Source organism: Salvia splendens, chromosome 1 (genome assembly GCF_004379255.2).
Source record: "Salvia splendens isolate huo1 chromosome 1, SspV2, whole genome shotgun sequence".
Taxonomy (NCBI): domain Eukaryota; kingdom Viridiplantae; phylum Streptophyta; class Magnoliopsida; order Lamiales; family Lamiaceae; genus Salvia; species Salvia splendens.
This window is the reverse complement of record NC_056032.1, coordinates 47,056,157-47,075,621: the sequence shown is the minus strand read 5'-3', so window position 1 is coordinate 47,075,621 and position 19,465 is coordinate 47,056,157. Positions and strand designations below refer to the sequence as shown.

Here is a 19,465-nt window from a genome sequence, read left to right as displayed (position 1 = left end):
CTGGATACCGCGTCCATCCTGGAGGTCTCGAGTTCGAACCCTGGGTGGCGTAATTTGTCTTTCCTCCTTGTTATAGGAGTTGATTTGTAATTTCCTCCTTCATATATATGATATAAATATATGAAGTTAATTTTAAAAAAAAAACCCTGAACACTGTACCAAACCTGGATGAATTCATGCCCTTGCATGCAAATCACACACACTAAAAACACACAATGCTCTCTAGCCCTTTGTATTTTCAAAATCCGATTTCGCCTTTTTTTCACGTTTGTTGTTCTTGTTTTTTCGTTCTTCTTGTTCGTTTGAGTCTTAGATGTTGTTCTACCGATTTAGTTTTTGTCGTCGTTGTGTTTTTGGCCGTATTCCGGCCATTTTTATTTTTCATCACTTTCTCTCTCTAGATTTCCGTCAACTTCTTCCCTCTTTTCCGGCGGGTCTGGCCGCCTTCTCGTCGTGTCTGGTCTGGTCTAGGTGTTAGTGGTGGTCGTGGAGTCTTTCCTTCGTCTCAGTTTCAAGTTTGGAGCTGGTCGGAAAAGCTTGAAGTTCGGCCGTCAATGGTGGACCGATCGCAACGTCGTCTGCCTTCTTCTCTCCAGCGGCATGGCGGTGTTTTAGAGCGTGTCAGAGATATTGAACTATAATGGGAAGAAATGGAGCGAGAAAGGTTGATTTGCAGCCAGATTCGGAGATCGCCGACGAGATTGGTTCGAACGTCTCCGAACACTCTATGTCGGCGGAAGAGATTGATGAAGATGATTTGCTTGATGATGAAGAAAAGTTTCAAAAGGAAATGGAAGATCAGAGAATCCTCGACTCAAAAAACGGCCACTTCGAAGAGGAGCTATCGCCGGTCGGAACGTCGGTGACGGCAGAAGAGGCGGCCGAGTACTTAGCTCTCTCTCTCGCTGCATTTCCACTGTGTCAGGGAGAGAACATGATTATGACTGAAAGAGAGTGTTCTCGCGTGGGGAAGGAGCATTCCCACGTGAATCCGGGAACGGGAGGTGGTGCTTTGTTGATGGGTGGATGTGCATTGTTGATGGGTGGATGCTCCGGCGCCGCTTCAGTCGTGAGTGAACAGGAAAAGCAATTGGGTGAGGACCCATGTCTGGAGCAGGTGCAAGTTCACGGAAATCTCGGAAAGGGAGGCGCTGCATCGTCAATTCATGAAAGAGATGATTTGGTTTCAGAGATGATGGAACAGCCTGTTGTTGAGAAAGGCATGGCTACGGTTTCTAGCATGCATGCTTGCATGGAGAGTGGGTACACATTAAATGCAAATCCTTATTCCTCTTCTTTAGGTAGCACCGAGAATCAAAGCCCTATGCCTATTTTTTCGGAAACTGATATGCGGCTGACAGCTAGGCATGGGCATGTGATTGGAGTGGTTAATGGAGAGGATCATGAGCTCCTTGCTCCCACCGAGAATCGATCCCAGGACCGCCTACCAGCTGCCTTTGCAGAAGAAAGCCAGCTTTTTGATCTCATGGAGGTTCGATCCCTGGTCGCTCACCAGGTAGATTCGGGCCCTGCTCGCGGGCCGCGAGTTCCAGCAATTTCTCCAGCCTTGCCCCAGCCCAATTCTCACCCAAATTACTCCCAGCCCAATAAACACCCCACCAATCAATCCCCTTCCATCTTGGCGAAGCCCAATTCGGATTTTATTAATCCAAAGCCCCTTAGGCCCAGTTCAATTAACCAACCCAATGCCACCTCCCCTCAGCCCAAAAAAAACCATTTCAAATCCAAACAAGCTGCCAATTTTAAAAACAATTCCCCCCCTCTGCCTCGTCACTTCCAGTCAGCCTCCGACGCCGGCAAAGACCTTGCCGTCGCGATTTTCTCCGGCAAAAAACAGCCCAGCCAAGCTAATTCCATTCCACCCATTCAACCCCAACCCCCTAACGGCTTTGCGACCTCAAACATGGAGGATTTCCCTCCGTTCAACGGCTGCAATTTCACTCCAGCAGCTCCGACTCCTACTGATCGGACAGCCTCCCCAGCGGCTGCTCCTCTCCCGGCGATCCAGCTCTCACACACGACATCTTCTGCTGCCAACAAGGTTAATTCATCTCCTCTTTCTTGGGCTGCTTTGATGAGCGAAGAAGATAAAAGGGAGAAAGAAGTTCATGGGAACAATTCAAAGGCACATATGTCTTCTTCGACAGAAACTAATGGGGATCGATCCAACATTTATTTTTGGAGGTCCATGGCTGATGTATTAAAGAAGGGGCAGCCGGCAGAGGGTCCGATTTTGTTGGACCGAGAAAAGGCGGATAAAAGAGGCGAAGTCCGCATTGTCGAAGGTAAACCTTGTTTATTTTTTTCGGCTAATGAAACTTCTCTTCTTGCAGGCCGTTTAGGTCCCGCCATCGTCGGCAAATTTTCACACTCCATCCCCCCTGCCCACCAAATCCAAAAGGCACTAGGTAATATAAAATTTGTTGGTGCTATGTCTTGGAATTTCTTGAATGCGAAGCATATTTTTATTCAATTATCTGATATGAGTGATTATGTGAAATTATTGAATGGGCCTAACAACTCACTTGTTTGGTATGTTGACCATCACCCGATGCGTGTTTTTAAATGGACTCCTGATTTTGACCCTTTTTTTGAAATCCCTATTGTCGCAATTTGATGTAACATACTTGCTTTGCCTGTTCACTTATTTGAAGAGTCGTCTCTTATTGCGATTGGTGAGATGCTAGGCAAAACTGTACAAGTAGATAGGGCCACTATCACTAGATCCCGCGTTTCATTTGCTCGCATTTGTGTCGAGGTTGATTTGTCGCACCCTATTGTTGATGAGATTGATATCGATATTGCGGGGAAACATGTCAAGTTGAAGGTGAAATGGGACAAGATCCCTCTATATTGCTCTAAATGCAAGCACGTTGGTCACTCGGCGTCGACGTGCTATGCATTCGGGAGACGGCCTATGCCTCCCAAGAGGGACTACTTCCAAAGGCCGACCCCACAGAACCAGCCTCCTCCCAGTGGAGAGGGAGAGTCGCATCAGGGAGGCCCTAGTAGACAGCCTCAGGGCCCGAGGTACCAACCGACAGAGAGGCTTCCCCCGGAGGTTGGACAGCCATTGCGTCAGGAGAGGCGCAAACACGGCTTCATGATCAGAGAACCGGCCCCTGGGCCAGTCTTACACCCCGGGCCTTCTTCAGCAGCCGCAGAGGGCTCTCAGGTTGCATGGGACGACGGCTTCGTCGTGCCTAAGAAGAAGAATAAGGCCAAGAAGAAGAATAAGGGCAAGAAGAAACAGGCGAACAAGACCTCGGCGAGGACAGTGTCAGAGGGAGAGGGTCATCAGGGCATGGAGGCGGATGAGTCCTCGTCAGGGAATGAGCGGGGCTCTAGATCCCGTTCGCCTTCTATTACACGTGGATTCGGTTATGGGCCCCTAGCAATGGTTGTGCATGGTGATAACATGTTCGGGGCCTTGGAGGATTTTCCCTCGGATGATGCCGAGGTTGAGGTAGACAGCGATGACCACCAGGATCATATGATTTGTGAGGTACCGAACACGAGGCTTGAACCCGACGATCCGGTGCTGCAGTACATTGGACCCACTTTCCCTCCAGCAGAGGGTTCACGAAGAAGGCGAGGCTTTCGGCCTCGGGAGCCTACTGAGTTTCCCATGTCTTCTCACTTCATGATCTGGAATGCCCAGGGGATAGCGAACGCTACTACCCAGGGCACTTTCAAAAATAAGATCGATATGTATAGTGTTTTGTTTGCCGCGGTGCTTGAGCCCCAGACGGATCCCCGGCCTTCTTTCTTTAGTAGGCGATTTGGGTTGCAGTTTAGGTGTTCGAACACAAACGGCAAGATTTGGATCTTCTCTCACATGGACTGGCAGGTTGAGGTCATTGATGACTCTGAGCAGGTCCTTCACGTCCGAGTTTCTGCTGCGATATTCCCTTTTTCAATCTATCTCTCCGTAGTGTACGCTAAGTGCTCGAGGGAGGGGAGATACGATCTGTGGAATAAGCTCAGGGACATCTCTCTAGCCACTGACGGGGCCCCCTGGCTTGTTGGTGGTGACTTCAACATCTTCTTGTTTGAGGAAGAGAGACAGGGCAGCTCGACAGACAGGCACAGAGAAATGATGGACTTCGCCGACGCCGTAGCAGACTGCCAGCTACTGGACCCAGGCTTTGATGGCCCACCGTTCACATGGACGAGGAGTGGGCTCTGGGAGAGATTGGACAGAGTTCTTCTTGGGGAGCACTGGACGACCGCCTTTGCGGCTACTAGGGTGACTCATTTGCCTAGGATCTCCTCAGATCATGCCCCTTTGCTAGTGCGGTGCCAGCTCACGGCTCAGATTCCGAGGCCTTCGTTTAGGTTTCAGAACATGTGGGTTCGGCATCACACTTTCAGGGATGAGATTGCCAGAGTGTGGACGGCGGAGACGGGCTTCTTCGGCATGCTTAATCTTCAGTTCAAACTCAGCAGAGTTAAGGGTTTTCTCAAGGGATGGAACAGGGAGGTCTTTGGGAACATCTTTGAAAAGTTGAGGGAGGCAGAGGAGGCAGTTGCCGCTGCGCAGGCGGCTTACGACGGGGACCCGACAGGAGCCCACAGGAGTGAGCTTAGCCGTTGCACCGCCCTCTACGTACTTCGCACTAGGATGGAGGAGGATTTCTGGAAGCAAAAGGCTGCCATTCGGTGGGCGACAGAAGGCGAAAGGAATTCCAAATTCTTCCATGGGTGGGTGCGACAGAAGCGGGTGAAGTCCAGGATTCACGCCATTCAGGCAGGAGGACAGACTCTCACGTCGGAGGAGGACATCAGACAGTCGGCGGTTGACTACTTCCAGCGGCTCCTCACGTCAGACGTTGAACACTTGGAGCAGCCGGACCTTGATCTCTTACACGGTCTCCCAGAGTCCGTGGACCGTGAGGGCCTCTGTGCAGTTCCTGACTATGTTGAGGTGAGGGCGGCGGTCTTTGGCATCAGTGGGGACAGCGCCTCGGGACCGGATGGCTTCTCGTCTCTTTTCTTCCAGCACTGTTGGGACATCGTAGGAGCAGAGGTGGTGGCAGCAGTGGCGGACTTCTTCTTTGGAGCTCCCATGCCCCGCAGCTTCACGGCCACGACCATCATTCTCTTGCCGAAGAAGGCAAGCCCGGCGACCTGGGCAGAGTACAGGCCGATCAGCCTTTGCAACGTGACCAACAAGATCATCTCCAAGATCTTGACATCACGTTTGGCGCCGCTGCTTCCTCAGGTTGTGGCGCTGAACCAGAGCGGTTTTGTAAAGGGTCGCTTGCTTAGTGACAATGTGCTCTTGGCTCAGGAACTGATTCACTATATCGGAAGGTCGCTCATTCAGAAGGCAAACTCGCCTAATCTGGCCCTCAAGCTAGACATGGCTAAGGCCTATGATCGAGTGCAGTGGCCTTTCCTCCTCCTGGTGCTTCAGAGGATGGGATTCCCGCCGGGGTGGGTGAGTATGGTCGATCGATGCATCTCTTCATGCTGGTTCTCAGTGCTCGTGAACGGGGCTCCGGCAGGTTTCTTCCAGTCTACCAGGGGACTTCGCCAGGGAGATCCGTTATCGCCGTCGCTGTTCGTGCTTGCTGCAGATTATCTTTCGAGGAGCTTGAACAGGCTTGTTGACACATATCCCGATAGGGAGTATAGATGTGCAAGGCGCGCGCCGGCCATATCCCATTTGTCTTATGCCGATGACGTTATCATTTTTGTCAGGGCGCACAGACAGTCCGTGGAGAGGCTGGTTCATTGTCTCGAGCACTATTCTGTCGTGTCGGGTCAGATGGTGAACAGGGGAAAGAGTCATTTCTACCTCTTTGAGAAGTTCGACGCTTGGGCGGCTGAGGTGGCAGAGGCGAGTGGATTCCAGCAGGGATTCATCCCTTTCACTTACCTTGGTGTCCCTATCTATAAGGGGGGGCTGAAGGCCGGCTACCTTTTAGATATCCGACAGAAGATGGTGGACCGGATTCACAGCTGGTCTCACAGACATCTTTCCCTTGGAGGGCGCCTCGCTCTGATCAAGAGCACCCTTGTCACCATCCCTCTTCATATCTTCCAGGTCTTGAAGCCGTATCAGTATTGGATGAGGGAATTGGAACAGATCTTGGCCCGGTTCTTTTGGGGCACGGTTGGGGAGCAGAGGAAGATTCACTGGGTTAGCTGGAAGAAGAAGATTTGTCTGTCGTTGGATGAGGGAGGCCTCGGCGTCCGTCGTTTCCGCGAGGTCGTCAAAGCTTTCAGCATCAAGCTCTGGTGGAGATTTCTCGCGCAGGATTCACTTTGGGCGCAGTTCACCATGCGCAAGTATTGCTTCCATGCAGGTCGTGCTTTCATTTCTCCTTACTCTGTGCATGATAGTCCTATTTGGCATCGTCTCACGGATATTAGGGGTCAGGTTCATGGTCTTATTAGGTGGTCCCTCGGTGAAGGGCGGATTAGTTTCTGGGACGACGTTTGGGTCGGGGATCGCCCCCTTAGGACCTATTGTCCGCCCGGGACTGATCTTCCTGCCGCTGAGGTCTCTAGATTTTGGCATGATCATACTTGGCATTAGGCATGCACAAGGATCGAAAACCGCCGATTCAGGGTCATGAACCGGCGGTTCAAGGGTCGGGGAATGTATGAACCTGAACCGGCCCGCCTAGCTCCCGGCGGTTCCGGTTCCGGTTCAAAAAACCGGCGGGTTACGGGGCGGTTCAAAACCGCCGGTTTTTGGCTTGAACCGCCGGTTCCAGGCCGGTTCGACGGTTCGACGAATTTTTTTTTTTTTTTTTTGCATTTTTCAACTTTTCAATTTTAATCAACTTACATTACACTTTTCAAGTTTGTTTTTTTATGAAATGTGAGTAAATAAAATTGAAAAAAATACGGATAAAGTTGCAATTTTATTGAAATTGCATGTTTACAAATTACACGTTACAAGTTACAACAATTACAAATTGAAAACATATGGCGGTCTTGAAGTCTTAAACAAAATTTAAATACAAATGAGACTACTAGTGAAGAACTAATTACAAATGACAAGAAACGATGTTGAAGTTCTTAAACGTATAAGTGTATTATATATATACTCTTAACCGGCGAAGAAGATCTTTCTACATAACTAAATTAAGGACACCTTTAGCAATTCAACTTTAAATGTTGAGTTTCGTCTAACAATCAACAAATATAGTAGAATTGTCAAAAGTTTCCCTCATTTAGCCGTATAGAGAAATATACTTCATCGACTAGAGTATATACAAATATAATTATGTGATTGTTTTTGCATATACAAAAACATATGGCGGTTCAACCCTAAACCGGCGGGTTGTCCACGGTTTCCGTCAGAAAACCGCCGGTTTCTGACCGAAAACCGGCGGTTTCTGACCGGTTTTGCAGGCCTACACACTGACCCTACGGCCTAGCCTCTGAAAAGTTGCCGGAACCGTCAGAAACCGGCTCCCGAACCGGCGGTTTACCCCTCAAACCGGCGGTTTACCCCGCGAACCGCCGGTTCCAACAGCTATACTAAACCCCTACGCGAACCCTACGAACCCCTAACCTACGAAACACTATTTAACCCTTTGAACCGGCGGTTCGAACCGCCGAACCGCCGGTTCAGGTTCAATATATTGCCGAACCTGAACCGGCCCTTCTGACCCTTCAACCCTTCTGCCGGTTCAACCCGCCGGTTCCGGGCCCGGTTCCGGTTCATGAACCGGCGGGCCCGAACCGGCGGTTAACCGCCGGGCCGGGTCGGTTTGTGCATGCCTACTTGGCATGTTGAAAAACTGCATGATTATCTGGCTTTGTATGGTGTGCCTTTGCATGTGTTGGATCTTATCAGGGCTGTTCCGATTGAGGTGGGCAGGCGGGATGTGATGCGATGGAGCCTCACTAGCGATGGCGAGTTCTCGACGGCCTCAGCTTGGGAGCTCATCCGGACATGGTCCCCTAGACATTTCGGACTTCGCATGGTTTGGAATACTGGGCTGACCCCTACCATCTCTGTCTTCATCTGGCGCCTCCTCCTCCAGAGGCTCCCTGTTGAGTGTTATGTTCAGGCCCGTGGTATCTCTCTTGCATCCAAATGTCTCTGTTGTGTCTCTTCTATTTCAGTCGAGTCGTTTCAGCATTTGTTTGTGTCGAGTCCTCTGGCGAGATCGGTTTGGGATTACTTTGATGGCTGGTTCCCTTACATCAGCACACACATTCACACGTGCACTGACATTGCACTTAGATTAGGTTTTTGGTGGAGGTCCTCTCATAGGGCCACCGCCTTGCACATTAGTTTCATCATTCCCTGTTTGGTATACTGGTTTATCTGGACGGAGAGGAATAGCTGCAAGCATCGCGGCATTTCTTTTCGTTCTTCACATGTTATTTGGCAGGTTGTTCGGCACCTGCGGATCTTGGTGGCGGCGGGTGTGCTAGTTCCCCTTCATTGGCGCGGTTGCACCCCGGCCGTTGATTTCATGCCTTTGGCTCCTCCTCGCCGGCGAGTTCTGAGGTCCCTGCAAGTGCTTTGGCATCCACCCGACGATCCTTGGGTGAAGCTGAACACCGACGGGGCCTTTACTAGCTCGACGGGACAGGCAGGCGGTGGGGGAGTGGTTCGGGGCTCAGACGGTTCTCTCTTGGGGGCCTTTTGTACGCCTCTCGTAGCTGGGTCGGCCTTCGAGGCGGAGCTTTTAGCTCTTCTTCACGGGTTGACACTGGCTATGCAGTTCTCCTCGCAGGTTTGGGTCGAGATGGATGCGGCAGCAGTGGTCGCGGTGTTCACTTCAGGATGCGGAGGAGCAGCGGATGTGAGACATCACATGGCTCGCATTCGTACTTTGCTCGCATAGATACAATTTATGTTTTCTCACATCTATCGAGAGGGCAACCGGCCAGCAGACTTTTTGGCAGGTAGGGGGGTCCAGACCCCTGCCATCACTTTCTTTGATGCGGATTCAGCGCCTTGGTATTTGAAGTCGCTCGTCAGGATGGACCAGTTGGGCTATCCGAACTTCAGATTCAGATATCGAGATGTATGACTACTTCACATGGTTCATGGCTTTGACTTATGTTTTCTTGTTTTCCTTTGGATTTGGCCAATTTTTTGCTATCATCCTTGTTATTATTTTGATGTATAGCTTTGTTATGTTTGTTTTCTCGTTAGTTAGATGGTTAGTACCCGGTCTGTGGGGATACCATAGTAGCTTTTTTAGCTCTTGTGATTTGTATCTCTCGTGCGGACCGAGTCACTTTTGGGCTTGGTTGATGTATGTTCTTATGGTGATTTTTGATATATATAGGTTGGGGGTCCGCCTAAACCCTCCGCCGTGATGGTGTTTTGAGAAAAAAAAAAACCCTAAACCCTGAACCCTAAACCATCCAAGCCCCTTGGCCTAGCGGTAAAGGGTGCTGGATACCGCGTCCATCCTGGAGGTCTCGAGTTCGAACCCTGAGTGGCGTAATTTGTCTTTCCTCCTTGTTATAGGAGTTGATTTGTAATTTCCTCCTTCATATATATGATATAAATATATGAAGTTAATTTTTAAAAAAAAAAAAAACCCTAAACCCTAAACCCTAAACCCTAAGAATCTTGGCATAATTTGTCTTTCCTCCTTGTTATAGGAGTTGATTTGTAATTTCCTCCTTCATATATATGATATAAATATATGAAGTTAATTTTAAAAAAAAAAAAAAACCCTGAACCCTAAACCCTAAACCCTAAGAATCTTGTGTGACGCTCTGCAGTCCGTGCATTAGAAGTTCACATTCGAAGGCTTATATATTCTCTTTGTCTTCATGATTCAGCACCTGTGTGATATCATATTTAAAATTCGTGCATGCTACCTTGTTTTTTAGGACATGCAGCTAAAATGCAAAGGATGGGGCAGAATTTCTCCTATCGTTCATGTCAAGTGTAATGTTTTTTAATCCCCTTCATTTTTATATGCTGAATATTTACTCCTATGAAAAGCCATTTTGATATTGAGCGTGCAAAAGGTCTATTTTGTGCAATCATCACCTGAACTCCTATTGGGTGCCACGGAATGAAATTCTAGCTTTACATAGTTTCATCTAAATGTAATGTTTTATGTTTTCTAGTCTGCTGACATTTCTAACATATTTTGCAGGATGTTCATAGAGCTGTGTGAGTTATCAGATAAAGATACATCTGGTCCATTAGTAGAACAATTTTTGAGCGTTCATGAGAGCATCAAAAAGGCCTTTGAGGTTATTAGAACCCTTATAAATATCAGGTCTTCTGATGCAAATGATAGTACTGATTCAGTTTTAAGGTTCTGAATCAGAAATTTTCTTCAAGCTGCAGTTGAGACAGATATTTCCAAATTCTCTTTATACGCAAAACGAGGCAAAAAAGGCATCACAAATGGTGAGAAATGCAGTTATGTTGTGATAGAAAACAATTGTGAGAAAACTGACACGGTGAACTGTTCTATCAAAACCAAGCAAAGCCCTCGCAGCTCAACTAAACCAGTATCAAAAGTAAAAAATTAAACTTCTCATATGTCTCATTACAAAAGGTGCGCCTCCACCACCAAAGGAGCGGACGCTGAACGCGATACTGGGCCACCGGGTTAAAACATGTGGCTAAGTTAGCAGAAAATCTGCTCTCATTTTCACGTTCCTGGTTCTTAGATTACTTGGAAGTTTCCCTAAATTGTGGTTTTGGATTGAGGAGGGAAGGGACATCTCAGATGGCAGTCCTTCTTGGGAAACTCAAACGAGTAAACCAGTGGTTTGATGGTGCATTGAAAAAGAGATAAAGGTGATGAGAGGATAGAGATGCTGAGAAAAGAGTTATATCTGTTTCTTCTTGACAATGTTGATTCTGCATTCACTGACAAGAAGCTCACTGCTTAATATACAGCTGACCTAACCAAGTTACGGCTGCATCTGTTGCTGCACTGGTTCGCATTTAGTTTAGATCAGCTATTTGTCCAGGTTTTACTTTCTGGACTCCAATGATCTACTTTTAACTCTGCTGATTGTTTATAATCTTAACTTAGCTTGAGAGTAGAGAAAAGAATTGTATAGATTGTTGTTCTTTCTCCAACAAGAGTAAAAATACTAAATTTAGTCTTTTTGTGAAAGTATTAAACCTGTCTCTCTTTCTCTGTTATTATACTGTAATTACATTATACTGCTGCAGAGAAAGTGGTAACAAAGTATATTGTTCAGCACAATTGACTCCTAGAACTAGAAGAATGGACTCTGTAGTAGAAGAGTTCTAACTTTTGTGAGTAGGTAGATATGCAGACACTGAGTCTTCGTTTCTGGATGATGTTGATTTCTTTGATATATTCTGAGTAGAAGCCTTGGCCAAGGCTTTCATCCCCTTGCAGGAGTTCATATGTGATTGCAGTTTCTCCGGTTTAAATGTCTTCCCACATTGCCTGCCATCAAAACATAAATCTCTATATGATCAAAGCATGCAAATATTTCAGCAGGAGGAAACGTACGAGCAGTTAGGCCCGTAGAGTGGCCAAGCAACATGAGGCTTCTCCTTGGCAGGATCCCTCACCCCGTCTGCTGAGTTACCTGAGCACGTCTTCAAGAGTGGCTTATACCACTGGCTGGCCATGACCACGACTGAGTCATTTGTATCTACGCCACCACAGCTGATGAAATTCCGGAATAGACCACCAGAACGGCTCTTTCTGTGATGGGGTTTATCGGATGTGGCAGCTTTTTTACGAATGCCCTTGATGCTGATGATCTCGAGTTTGTTAGTCTTCCTCTTCTTTTGGTTCGATACAGATTCCCGGTTGGATCTGTGAGAGCTTTCTTCTAGTATGTGGTTCACTGAATCATCAGCTGAGGTGGATGTTTGTGATCCAAAGCTTGGTGTTTTTGATGAGGCATAGTTAGAGCTGTCTGATGAATGGATGATGTCAGTGGGTGATGCTATTTGCATATCTTTTGATGAATCTTGAAGTGGTGTTCCCTCTTTTTGCCTATGTGTTGAGATTTCTATCAAACAGCCAAGAGTCAAGATCAACGATTCCTAGAAAATAAACATTTATAGTATTAGATTTTGTTTTACCTATGTTGTGATTAGTGAAGAGAATCTCAGAGCCTTTGATGACATATTCATTGTCTGAGATGGGAGTAACTAGGTCGTCATCTAGTATGTCTTGCCATACGTAGCCTGCCTTGTATGTCCTGCAACAAAATCAGAGAGATTTAAGTTGTCACATGGAGTAGTATTGTTTTGAATGTAAGTAAATGTTTGCCTACCTCTTGTAAGACCAAGCAAATGATTCTGGCATGTTTTTTCCTCGCAATTCTCCCAACCATCTCTTGATGTCTAGTTCATATAATTTCATTTAATTATTTATATAGTGAGAGAAAAATAAATACATTCGTACCTCTGAGTCGAACACCATTATTGGAGAGATGATGGATTCGAATAAGATGAGGATGTTCGTGGCGACCGTTTCGACTTAGAAAGTATAGTATTTGAAGTCGCCTCACTTGTGCACCACCTTTTGCCTCCATTATTCTCCTAATAATTTTCAACTTATTCGATCATCTTATTTTATCAAATACTCAATTCTACTGTATATGCATAGCTATAAACATGTTTATCAAACATTTTAGGACGAAATGTAAGCTAAAAATAAATGAGATATATGGAAAATATGATAGTGATAGAGATGGAAAATCTCATACCTTCTGACTATTCGTCCATTGTGAAAATCCGTATATTCCATCTGGGCAAAATTTCCAAACCGAATGAACTTAAAACTCAAAATATTCTCACAACCAATCACCTGCAATTACTTAAACTAATAGCGCTAGTTTTCTAATATACTCCTGTATAAACATAAAAACTTACAGCTGCTGATCCTTTTCTTGAAGCTAAAGACTTTCTTTTGGGGTCAAAATTTGATGGTTGATCATACATTAAGAAAAAAAAGCGAATTCAACTTCTTTCAGTCTGCTGTCTTTCTCTTCCCTAAAACACACAAATATGAGTAAAAGGAATGAATTCATTTATGCAAGTGAAAAAGAGAAAGTCGTTGTTTGAGTTACCTAGGATATTCTGATGATGCTAAGATATTACCAAAAAAAGGCCAGATACGTGCGTGCCGTTTCAGCTGTGAGGAATTCATATATATATAGTGGTGAATGATACAAAATACCTCTCTTATATATCTAGTATATTATACTATGGGGCAAGGAATATTTATGGTCTGATGTTGTACGGGTCAAATAGATCGGTTCAATTGTATATATCTACATTTCATTTACATACACATGGAAAATATTAATTCTGACATTTGTTTTGTTGATTTGGTCTATTTCATCAAGCGAAGCTGATCCTAAATTGGAAAAAGCGACATTAAGCATGCATACAAGAGGTTATATTTCTTGCTGCATCTCATATTTCACTACTTTAATTTACACCATATGAAATGAAAATTATGAAATAATATAGGTTATTGTTTGTTTACTAGTATATAGTATGTAGTTGTGGGGTCGACCATAATTGTGAACATACCATCTACCATAACCACAATTTTGAATCCATGCAGTGTTTGGTTTGGTTGGAAATTGAAATTTAGTTTATTAGTAATATATAATGAGAATGGGTGATAGTAACATAATAACAGCTGCCTCTGCAGAAAAAAGAAGAAAAAAAAATTAAGGAATAGGAGAAGGTGATCGGCCATTATTAGAGCAGATATGCAGATCCATTATTTTAATTAAATTAAGTATGTAATTGTATATTTGTTTAATTAGGTTGAAGTTTGGTTGTGATTGTTCTATTTCGTCGCTGGTTCGTTGCCCATTACATTATTGTTCCCAAAACATAATTTTAACTCTATATTTGTCTTTCTTTACATGTACTCCACAAACACGAATCCTGACTTCTTGGATGGTTATTAATTTTAAGATAGTTATAACTTGGAATATATAAGTTGATTTATAGTAGGAGTATAAAAATACAAGAAATTCAAAGTATATGTAAAACGAAGAAACCCTCATGATTTTTGTAGATTTCTTTAAATAGTAGTACTCCATAATCAAACAGAATTTAAATAAAATTAACATTATACACATAATATATGGTCGTTCAAATAAAAAAAACAAATGAAGACTGCTATCGATACGATATGATTAAATTACATCATTACAGTATCACAGTCTAAAGACTCTTAAAGGTAAAGTAAAACGACGACATAAATACAAGAAGCAACTATGAAATAATAAAATGATTCATTACCAGGAGAAGTTGACAAGTCAACCATATTACATGAATTGATAAACAGAACCCGCAATAAGAACAGTTCAGCTGTTATATAAATCCAGCAACTATTTACCCCCTTCTATAGACAGGAACTCTGCTACATGGCCTACAACTGGCCTTCTGCTACAACAAACTTGAACTACAATACTATACAACAAGGAATGTGAAACGATGTTGCTTCTGATTGCATGAACTCGGTTTACTTAGTTTCGTCATGTCGGGCTATAACGTAAATGTTTCTCATAAAAGTCTATCAGCTGCATCATATTTGGAGAAAGAATAACAGAGATTGGTTATGCTTTCAGAGATATAAGGTTCATAGATGATCAAGTGCATGATTTCTGAAAGAAAATATACAGGAAAACTTACCAAAAGTGGATTGTTAGCTTTCAAAAATTTGTTATCCACTATAACTTTGGTTCCATCAGACCTGCACCAGAATGAAATCATTGTAGCAGAAGAAACGTTCACAAAGTTTGCCTACATATGGGAAGAACAAATGGTAGTACAAAATTTAATCCAAAACATTGCAGACTAACTTTGCGCTTGCAACCCCCATTTATCATCATTTGGGCCATATCTTTAGGTTATTGAAAGGATTTAGAACAATTATGAATGTAAAAAAACCAATAGCAACGGCTCCACTGAGGAAATAATTTAAGAAAACTTTATATGGTCATACAAGTCCATGTAAGTCAAGATATGGGTGTCTTGAGGTTGTGTGCCTCTCAGACTAAAATTACATTAGAAGACATAAATAATCAAATTATGTTTAGGGCATTGGTACTTCTATAGATTATAACATGGGAAGGAACGACACATAGAATTGTATGGTCAAGAGAATAACAATTGCATAAAACTAAAATGAACACTTGTGAAAAATAGTGGTGAAGGCCATGACATCATAGCTATTTCCCTTTTTAAATTATAATACTATCATCTTTAGTGTATATGATATACTTGAATAAGATAAAAAAACAAAATTATGCAATTTATAAAAAGAAATGAAGTGGCAATCGGCATTGAATCACAAACCTTATGGCCTCGAAGGCTACCAGGACTTCTTGGGCATTGTTAGATATGGAAGCCTTATAGCTTATGGGCTTGACAATTTCAGTGATGGAGCACATGCTTTTGGAATCTTCATGTTTACTCTTGCAACTCATATTGTTTCCAAGAAACTCTGGCTGTTGAATACCTATCGGTACAAGTGAAGCACATGCCAAGATACCATTTGATGCATTATCCACGGAGCAGAATTCTGGATCTTTCTTGAACCTCTTGACAAAACCAGATTTCCTCTTTTTAGCTCCAGTGAAACGACCTAAATGGACTGCATCGATCTTACTCAATCCATTCGCCAAGGTATCTCTTCCTGCTAGTTGGACTTCCTGGGATGTTTTAGCAACTCTGTCAGTGTCTTCTGAACTTACCACCATCGCTCCTTTCAGTTCACACAGTTTCAAATCCAACTCATTTAGCTCATTATCTTCATCTCTTGTAGCAGAACCCATTTTCACACCATTCTCATTCACTCTGTTGGAGGTTTTTACACTTTTTGTGACACTGACATTATTCTCATCAACCCCATTTGTACAACTCAAGTCATTTAGCATGGGAAAGGAGATTGGCTCCTGTGGAATCCTGATTACATGAGAGGGCATATTATAAGTAGCAGCTGCTGCAGGAGAATTCTGCTGCTGCTGATGTTGTTGTTGATGATTATGATGATTCAGTTTTTTCTTGGTTTGAACATTTGATACACCAGCCTTGCGCTTTCTCTTGCGTGTCCACCTACTTTTCCCAGATTTCAGACTACAGCAGATATTACAAGACAATGATTCAAAGCCAGAAAGAGGAAGGGGCAAAGAAAAGCACTAGTCAGGAACTCACAAATTACTGAATATTCGTTGAACAGAAGATAAAACATAGTACTACTGATTAACAAACAAACTAGCCAGAACTAAAAAGATAAAACATACTGCAATAGAATCGAAGATAAAAGAATTTAGGAAAAACTATAGAAAATACAACCTTTCTTCAAATGCATCAATAATATCCGAACACTGCAATAAATTCTCCACCGGCTCCCACGTATTCGCCGCCTCCGACCAGCCTCGCCTATTCAAAAACACCCAATTAACCGATTTATATAAAATTGAATGCCATTTAAAGTTCCAAATCACTCACCATTTAATTAGATACTGCAATTGACCCTGCAATTTTGCCGCATTCCAATTAATCACTCAAATCCACTTCAAAATGCATTCTAAATTGAAAATACACAGCAGCAGTAATTCACCTTCCGAACTCGTTTCCTGCGTACGGCTTCCATCTCGTAGAATCCATCGGCGAGCTTCGTCCGCACGCCCTCCGCCTCCTCAATTTGAGCGTTTTCGTCCTGTTCGTACTCTCTCTCAGCTTCGGAATCCTCTTCGTCTCTCTCGTCCTCTTCAACAGCATCCCCCGCATCTTCGCGCCTCCCGCTGTCCTCTGAACTTTTTTGGCGGTCCTCATCGCCGGCGTCGTTGAGGGAGGGCGCGGCGGTTGGGAACTCGGAGGATGGAGGTGCTGGTGGTGACGACTGAACGGGATCAGAATTGGTATTTCTCCTTTTCCCTCCTTTCATCTTTCTCTCTCGCAACAGAGCGAATTTCTCTCTCTAGAGTCCACTTCGGTGCTTAGGTGCTGAGGGTTTCACAAGCCCATTTTCGATATTTGAGCCCTTCATTACTCAATCCACTTTATCCCAATGGGGAAATTTATTTATTTTTCCCCAATCTCAATATGATTCCTAGTATTTTCTAGTAAAGTTACTGCTAATAAATCAATTTTTAGTCTTCAAAAAGATAAAAAAAAAAAATTGGGGATGAAGAAAGAGTTTTTTTTTTTTAAGATTAATCAATTCACTTCATAAATACTCCTTTGCTACACAATCTGTTAAGTACTTATAAAGTTTCCCGTCCTCCTCCGGTTGCTAGTGCGCTGCTCATCGACAACCCGGAGCGCCGATGTGGTGCTCCTTACCCAGATTTATCCGCCCCATCACCGCCGTATCATCACTGCCGAATTCATCACTTACTATTTTATGCCACCACGGAGTTTCGGCGGCTGCTATATACTCACCGGAAAAACTAGAATATAGCACCCAACTCGTCACACGGGAATACGCTGACCTAAATCTCTCCAACAACGATTGCCAGGTTGCTCAACTGGAGTTTAGGGTTCTATCTATATGAAAATTAGTGGAAAAATCAAAATTTGAATGAAATGCTAACATATGTTCGATTGGGTTTTGCAGGAGGTTGGCCATGTTAGGGTCCGGAAGCATGTTAATCCTCTCAGTTTTTTCAAAATGGTAAATTATGTTGGTGCATTTTTATAATTTTACACTTTGTGTGTGTGTGTGAGATCCATATTTGTGTTTTGCGTAGGTACCGGTGGAATTCCCAGATTGGAATGCTGTTTATAAAGATGCTAAGCTTCCATTGATGGTGGATATTGGTAGCGGTAAGAGCTTATTTATTTCATGATATCCAAATTGTTATTTTGTTTATCTTATGCTTAGGGATAGAAGCATGCAGTTCACTGGTAGTGTTTACAACTAAGTATTTACACTTTATCTTGATTTTCTTGTTTAACATTTTTGTGTTTCTGATCATGAACATGATTGGATAATATGATACAGGATGTGCAGATGAAATTATGCGAAATTTGCATTTCTAAACTCTTATAGTGCTATCTTGTCACTAAGAACCTAATCTCACAGATTAGGTAAAATTTTCAGGTAGTGGGAGATTTCTCCTATGGCTTGCCAAAAGAAACTGCGGATTGAAGAATTATCTAGGATTGGAAATTCGTCCTAAAGTATGCTATACATTCCTTTGAGCATATATCTAATTGCACTTTATTACTTCGCGGAACCCAAACAACTTTAGAAATCTATTCCTACCTGACTACTTATTTTTCTGCAGTTGGCCAAACGTGCTGAGCATTGGGTACATGAACTAGGGCTGAACAATATGTAAGGATAACTTTACTTTATCTTGCTTTGGGAAGTCCTTAGAATTAGAATAGTGGTTGACATGTTTGTGAATGCAGCCACTTTATGCATGCCAATGCAACGGTCTCCTTCAAACAATTTATATCTACTTATCCAGGTCCCTTGGTTTTAGTTTCTATATTGGTGAGTGTTTTTCGTATCCAGGTCCCTCGGTTTTAGTATCTATATTACCCCCATTTTATGATTGTAGCTAGCTGTATTTTCTTATGCCGGAGAGTTATTTGCTCATGTATGCAGTGTCCAGATCCTCACTTTAAGAAAAAGCATCATAAAAGAAGGGTTGTGCAGAATCCTCTAGTCGATTCCATTGTAAAAGGCTTAGTTCCTGGAGGACAGGTCTTCTTCAATATATGCCATACTCGACACCATTTCCTGTTCCTTTTTTTCCTCAGTACAACCCCAATTGTAAGATAACCGAGTGTAAAATCCGTTTCCAACTGGACAGTCTTACACAACCCACTTTTGAAATGTCTTTAAAATGACGAGACATTTAGAACCTGCGGCATTCCAGCGTGCGTACATTAACTATTAAGTGTCGTCTTCGTTTTTTCTGTTGAGCAGATATTCATACAATCAGAAGTCCAGGAAGTAGCAGTTGACATGAGGAAATATTTTGATGCTGAATTTGACAAGCTTGTGCATATTAACCATGTTGATCCTAATATTCTTTGCGACAATGATGGGTGGTTGTTGAGCAATCCAATGGGAATAAGGACAGAGAGAGAGATCCATGCAGAACTCGAAGGCGCAAGTATTTACAGAAGAATGTATCAGAAACAATGGTAACCAGCTGAGGAATCTTTGCGCTAACCAGACCTCAGAACATGAGACCTGCACTCATTTCTGCTTGGAGTTGGAAGAAGTGGTTGGTTTGTCAAGGATTGGAAACACGGCCTGGTGCAACCGTCTCCTTTCGCCGTTTCAGAATTTCCCCGTGTCAGGATTTTGTTGTTCCTCCTCTAACCCTCCACATCAATCTCTATTTACATTCTCTTTGTGAAAATATCATTCATTTTCTTTACTAATATTAATATACTCCCTTTAGAAAGTTTGATGTTGACTATAAAGCACTTTCTCTTTTCATTGATGAAGTGATATAAATTGAAGAATTCATAATATTCATATCTTTTTATATG

General features: G+C 43.5%; 3 protein-coding genes across 4 annotated transcripts; 1 reads left to right on the top strand and 2 right to left on the bottom strand.

Annotated features, from left to right (window-relative positions):
• Positions 1-11,208: 11,208 nt before the first annotated feature.
• LOC121804727 (protein SOSEKI 1-like) lies at positions 11,209-12,953 on the bottom strand. The gene is made up of 7 exons (XM_042204373.1): positions 12,851-12,953; positions 12,685-12,725; positions 12,381-12,517; positions 12,250-12,319; positions 12,056-12,174; positions 11,472-11,982; positions 11,209-11,405 (listed from the first exon to the last, which is right to left on the bottom strand). Exons 1-7 carry the CDS (start codon positions 12,917-12,919, stop codon positions 11,240-11,242), a joined length of 1,113 nt encoding a protein of 370 aa, XP_042060307.1. The 5' UTR covers positions 12,920-12,953; the 3' UTR covers positions 11,209-11,239.
• Positions 12,954-14,216: 1,263 nt separating this feature from the next.
• LOC121757138 (chromo domain protein LHP1-like) lies at positions 14,217-17,028 on the bottom strand. The gene is made up of 6 exons (XM_042152640.1): positions 16,569-17,028; positions 16,457-16,482; positions 16,301-16,387; positions 15,302-16,081; positions 14,636-14,696; positions 14,217-14,523 (listed from the first exon to the last, which is right to left on the bottom strand). The coding sequence occupies exons 1-6, from the start codon at positions 16,893-16,895 to the stop codon at positions 14,479-14,481; spliced, it is 1,326 nt and encodes a 441-aa protein (XP_042008574.1). The 5' UTR covers positions 16,896-17,028; the 3' UTR covers positions 14,217-14,478.
• Positions 17,029-17,134: 106 nt separating this feature from the next.
• LOC121757144 (tRNA (guanine-N(7)-)-methyltransferase-like) lies at positions 17,135-19,456 on the top strand. Of its 2 annotated transcripts, none has more exons than XM_042152659.1 (8): positions 17,135-17,469; positions 17,568-17,624; positions 17,701-17,776; positions 18,054-18,133; positions 18,241-18,290; positions 18,368-18,452; positions 18,567-18,665; positions 18,891-19,456. In XM_042152659.1, the coding sequence occupies exons 1-8, from the start codon at positions 17,278-17,280 to the stop codon at positions 19,113-19,115; spliced, it is 864 nt and encodes a 287-aa protein (XP_042008593.1). In that variant the 5' UTR covers positions 17,135-17,277; the 3' UTR covers positions 19,116-19,456. The 2 variants fall into 2 exon arrangements, with proteins under 2 accessions (XP_042008593.1, XP_042008585.1); XM_042152651.1 differs by having other exon boundaries at positions 18,567-18,734.
• Positions 19,457-19,465: the final 9 nt, after the last annotated feature.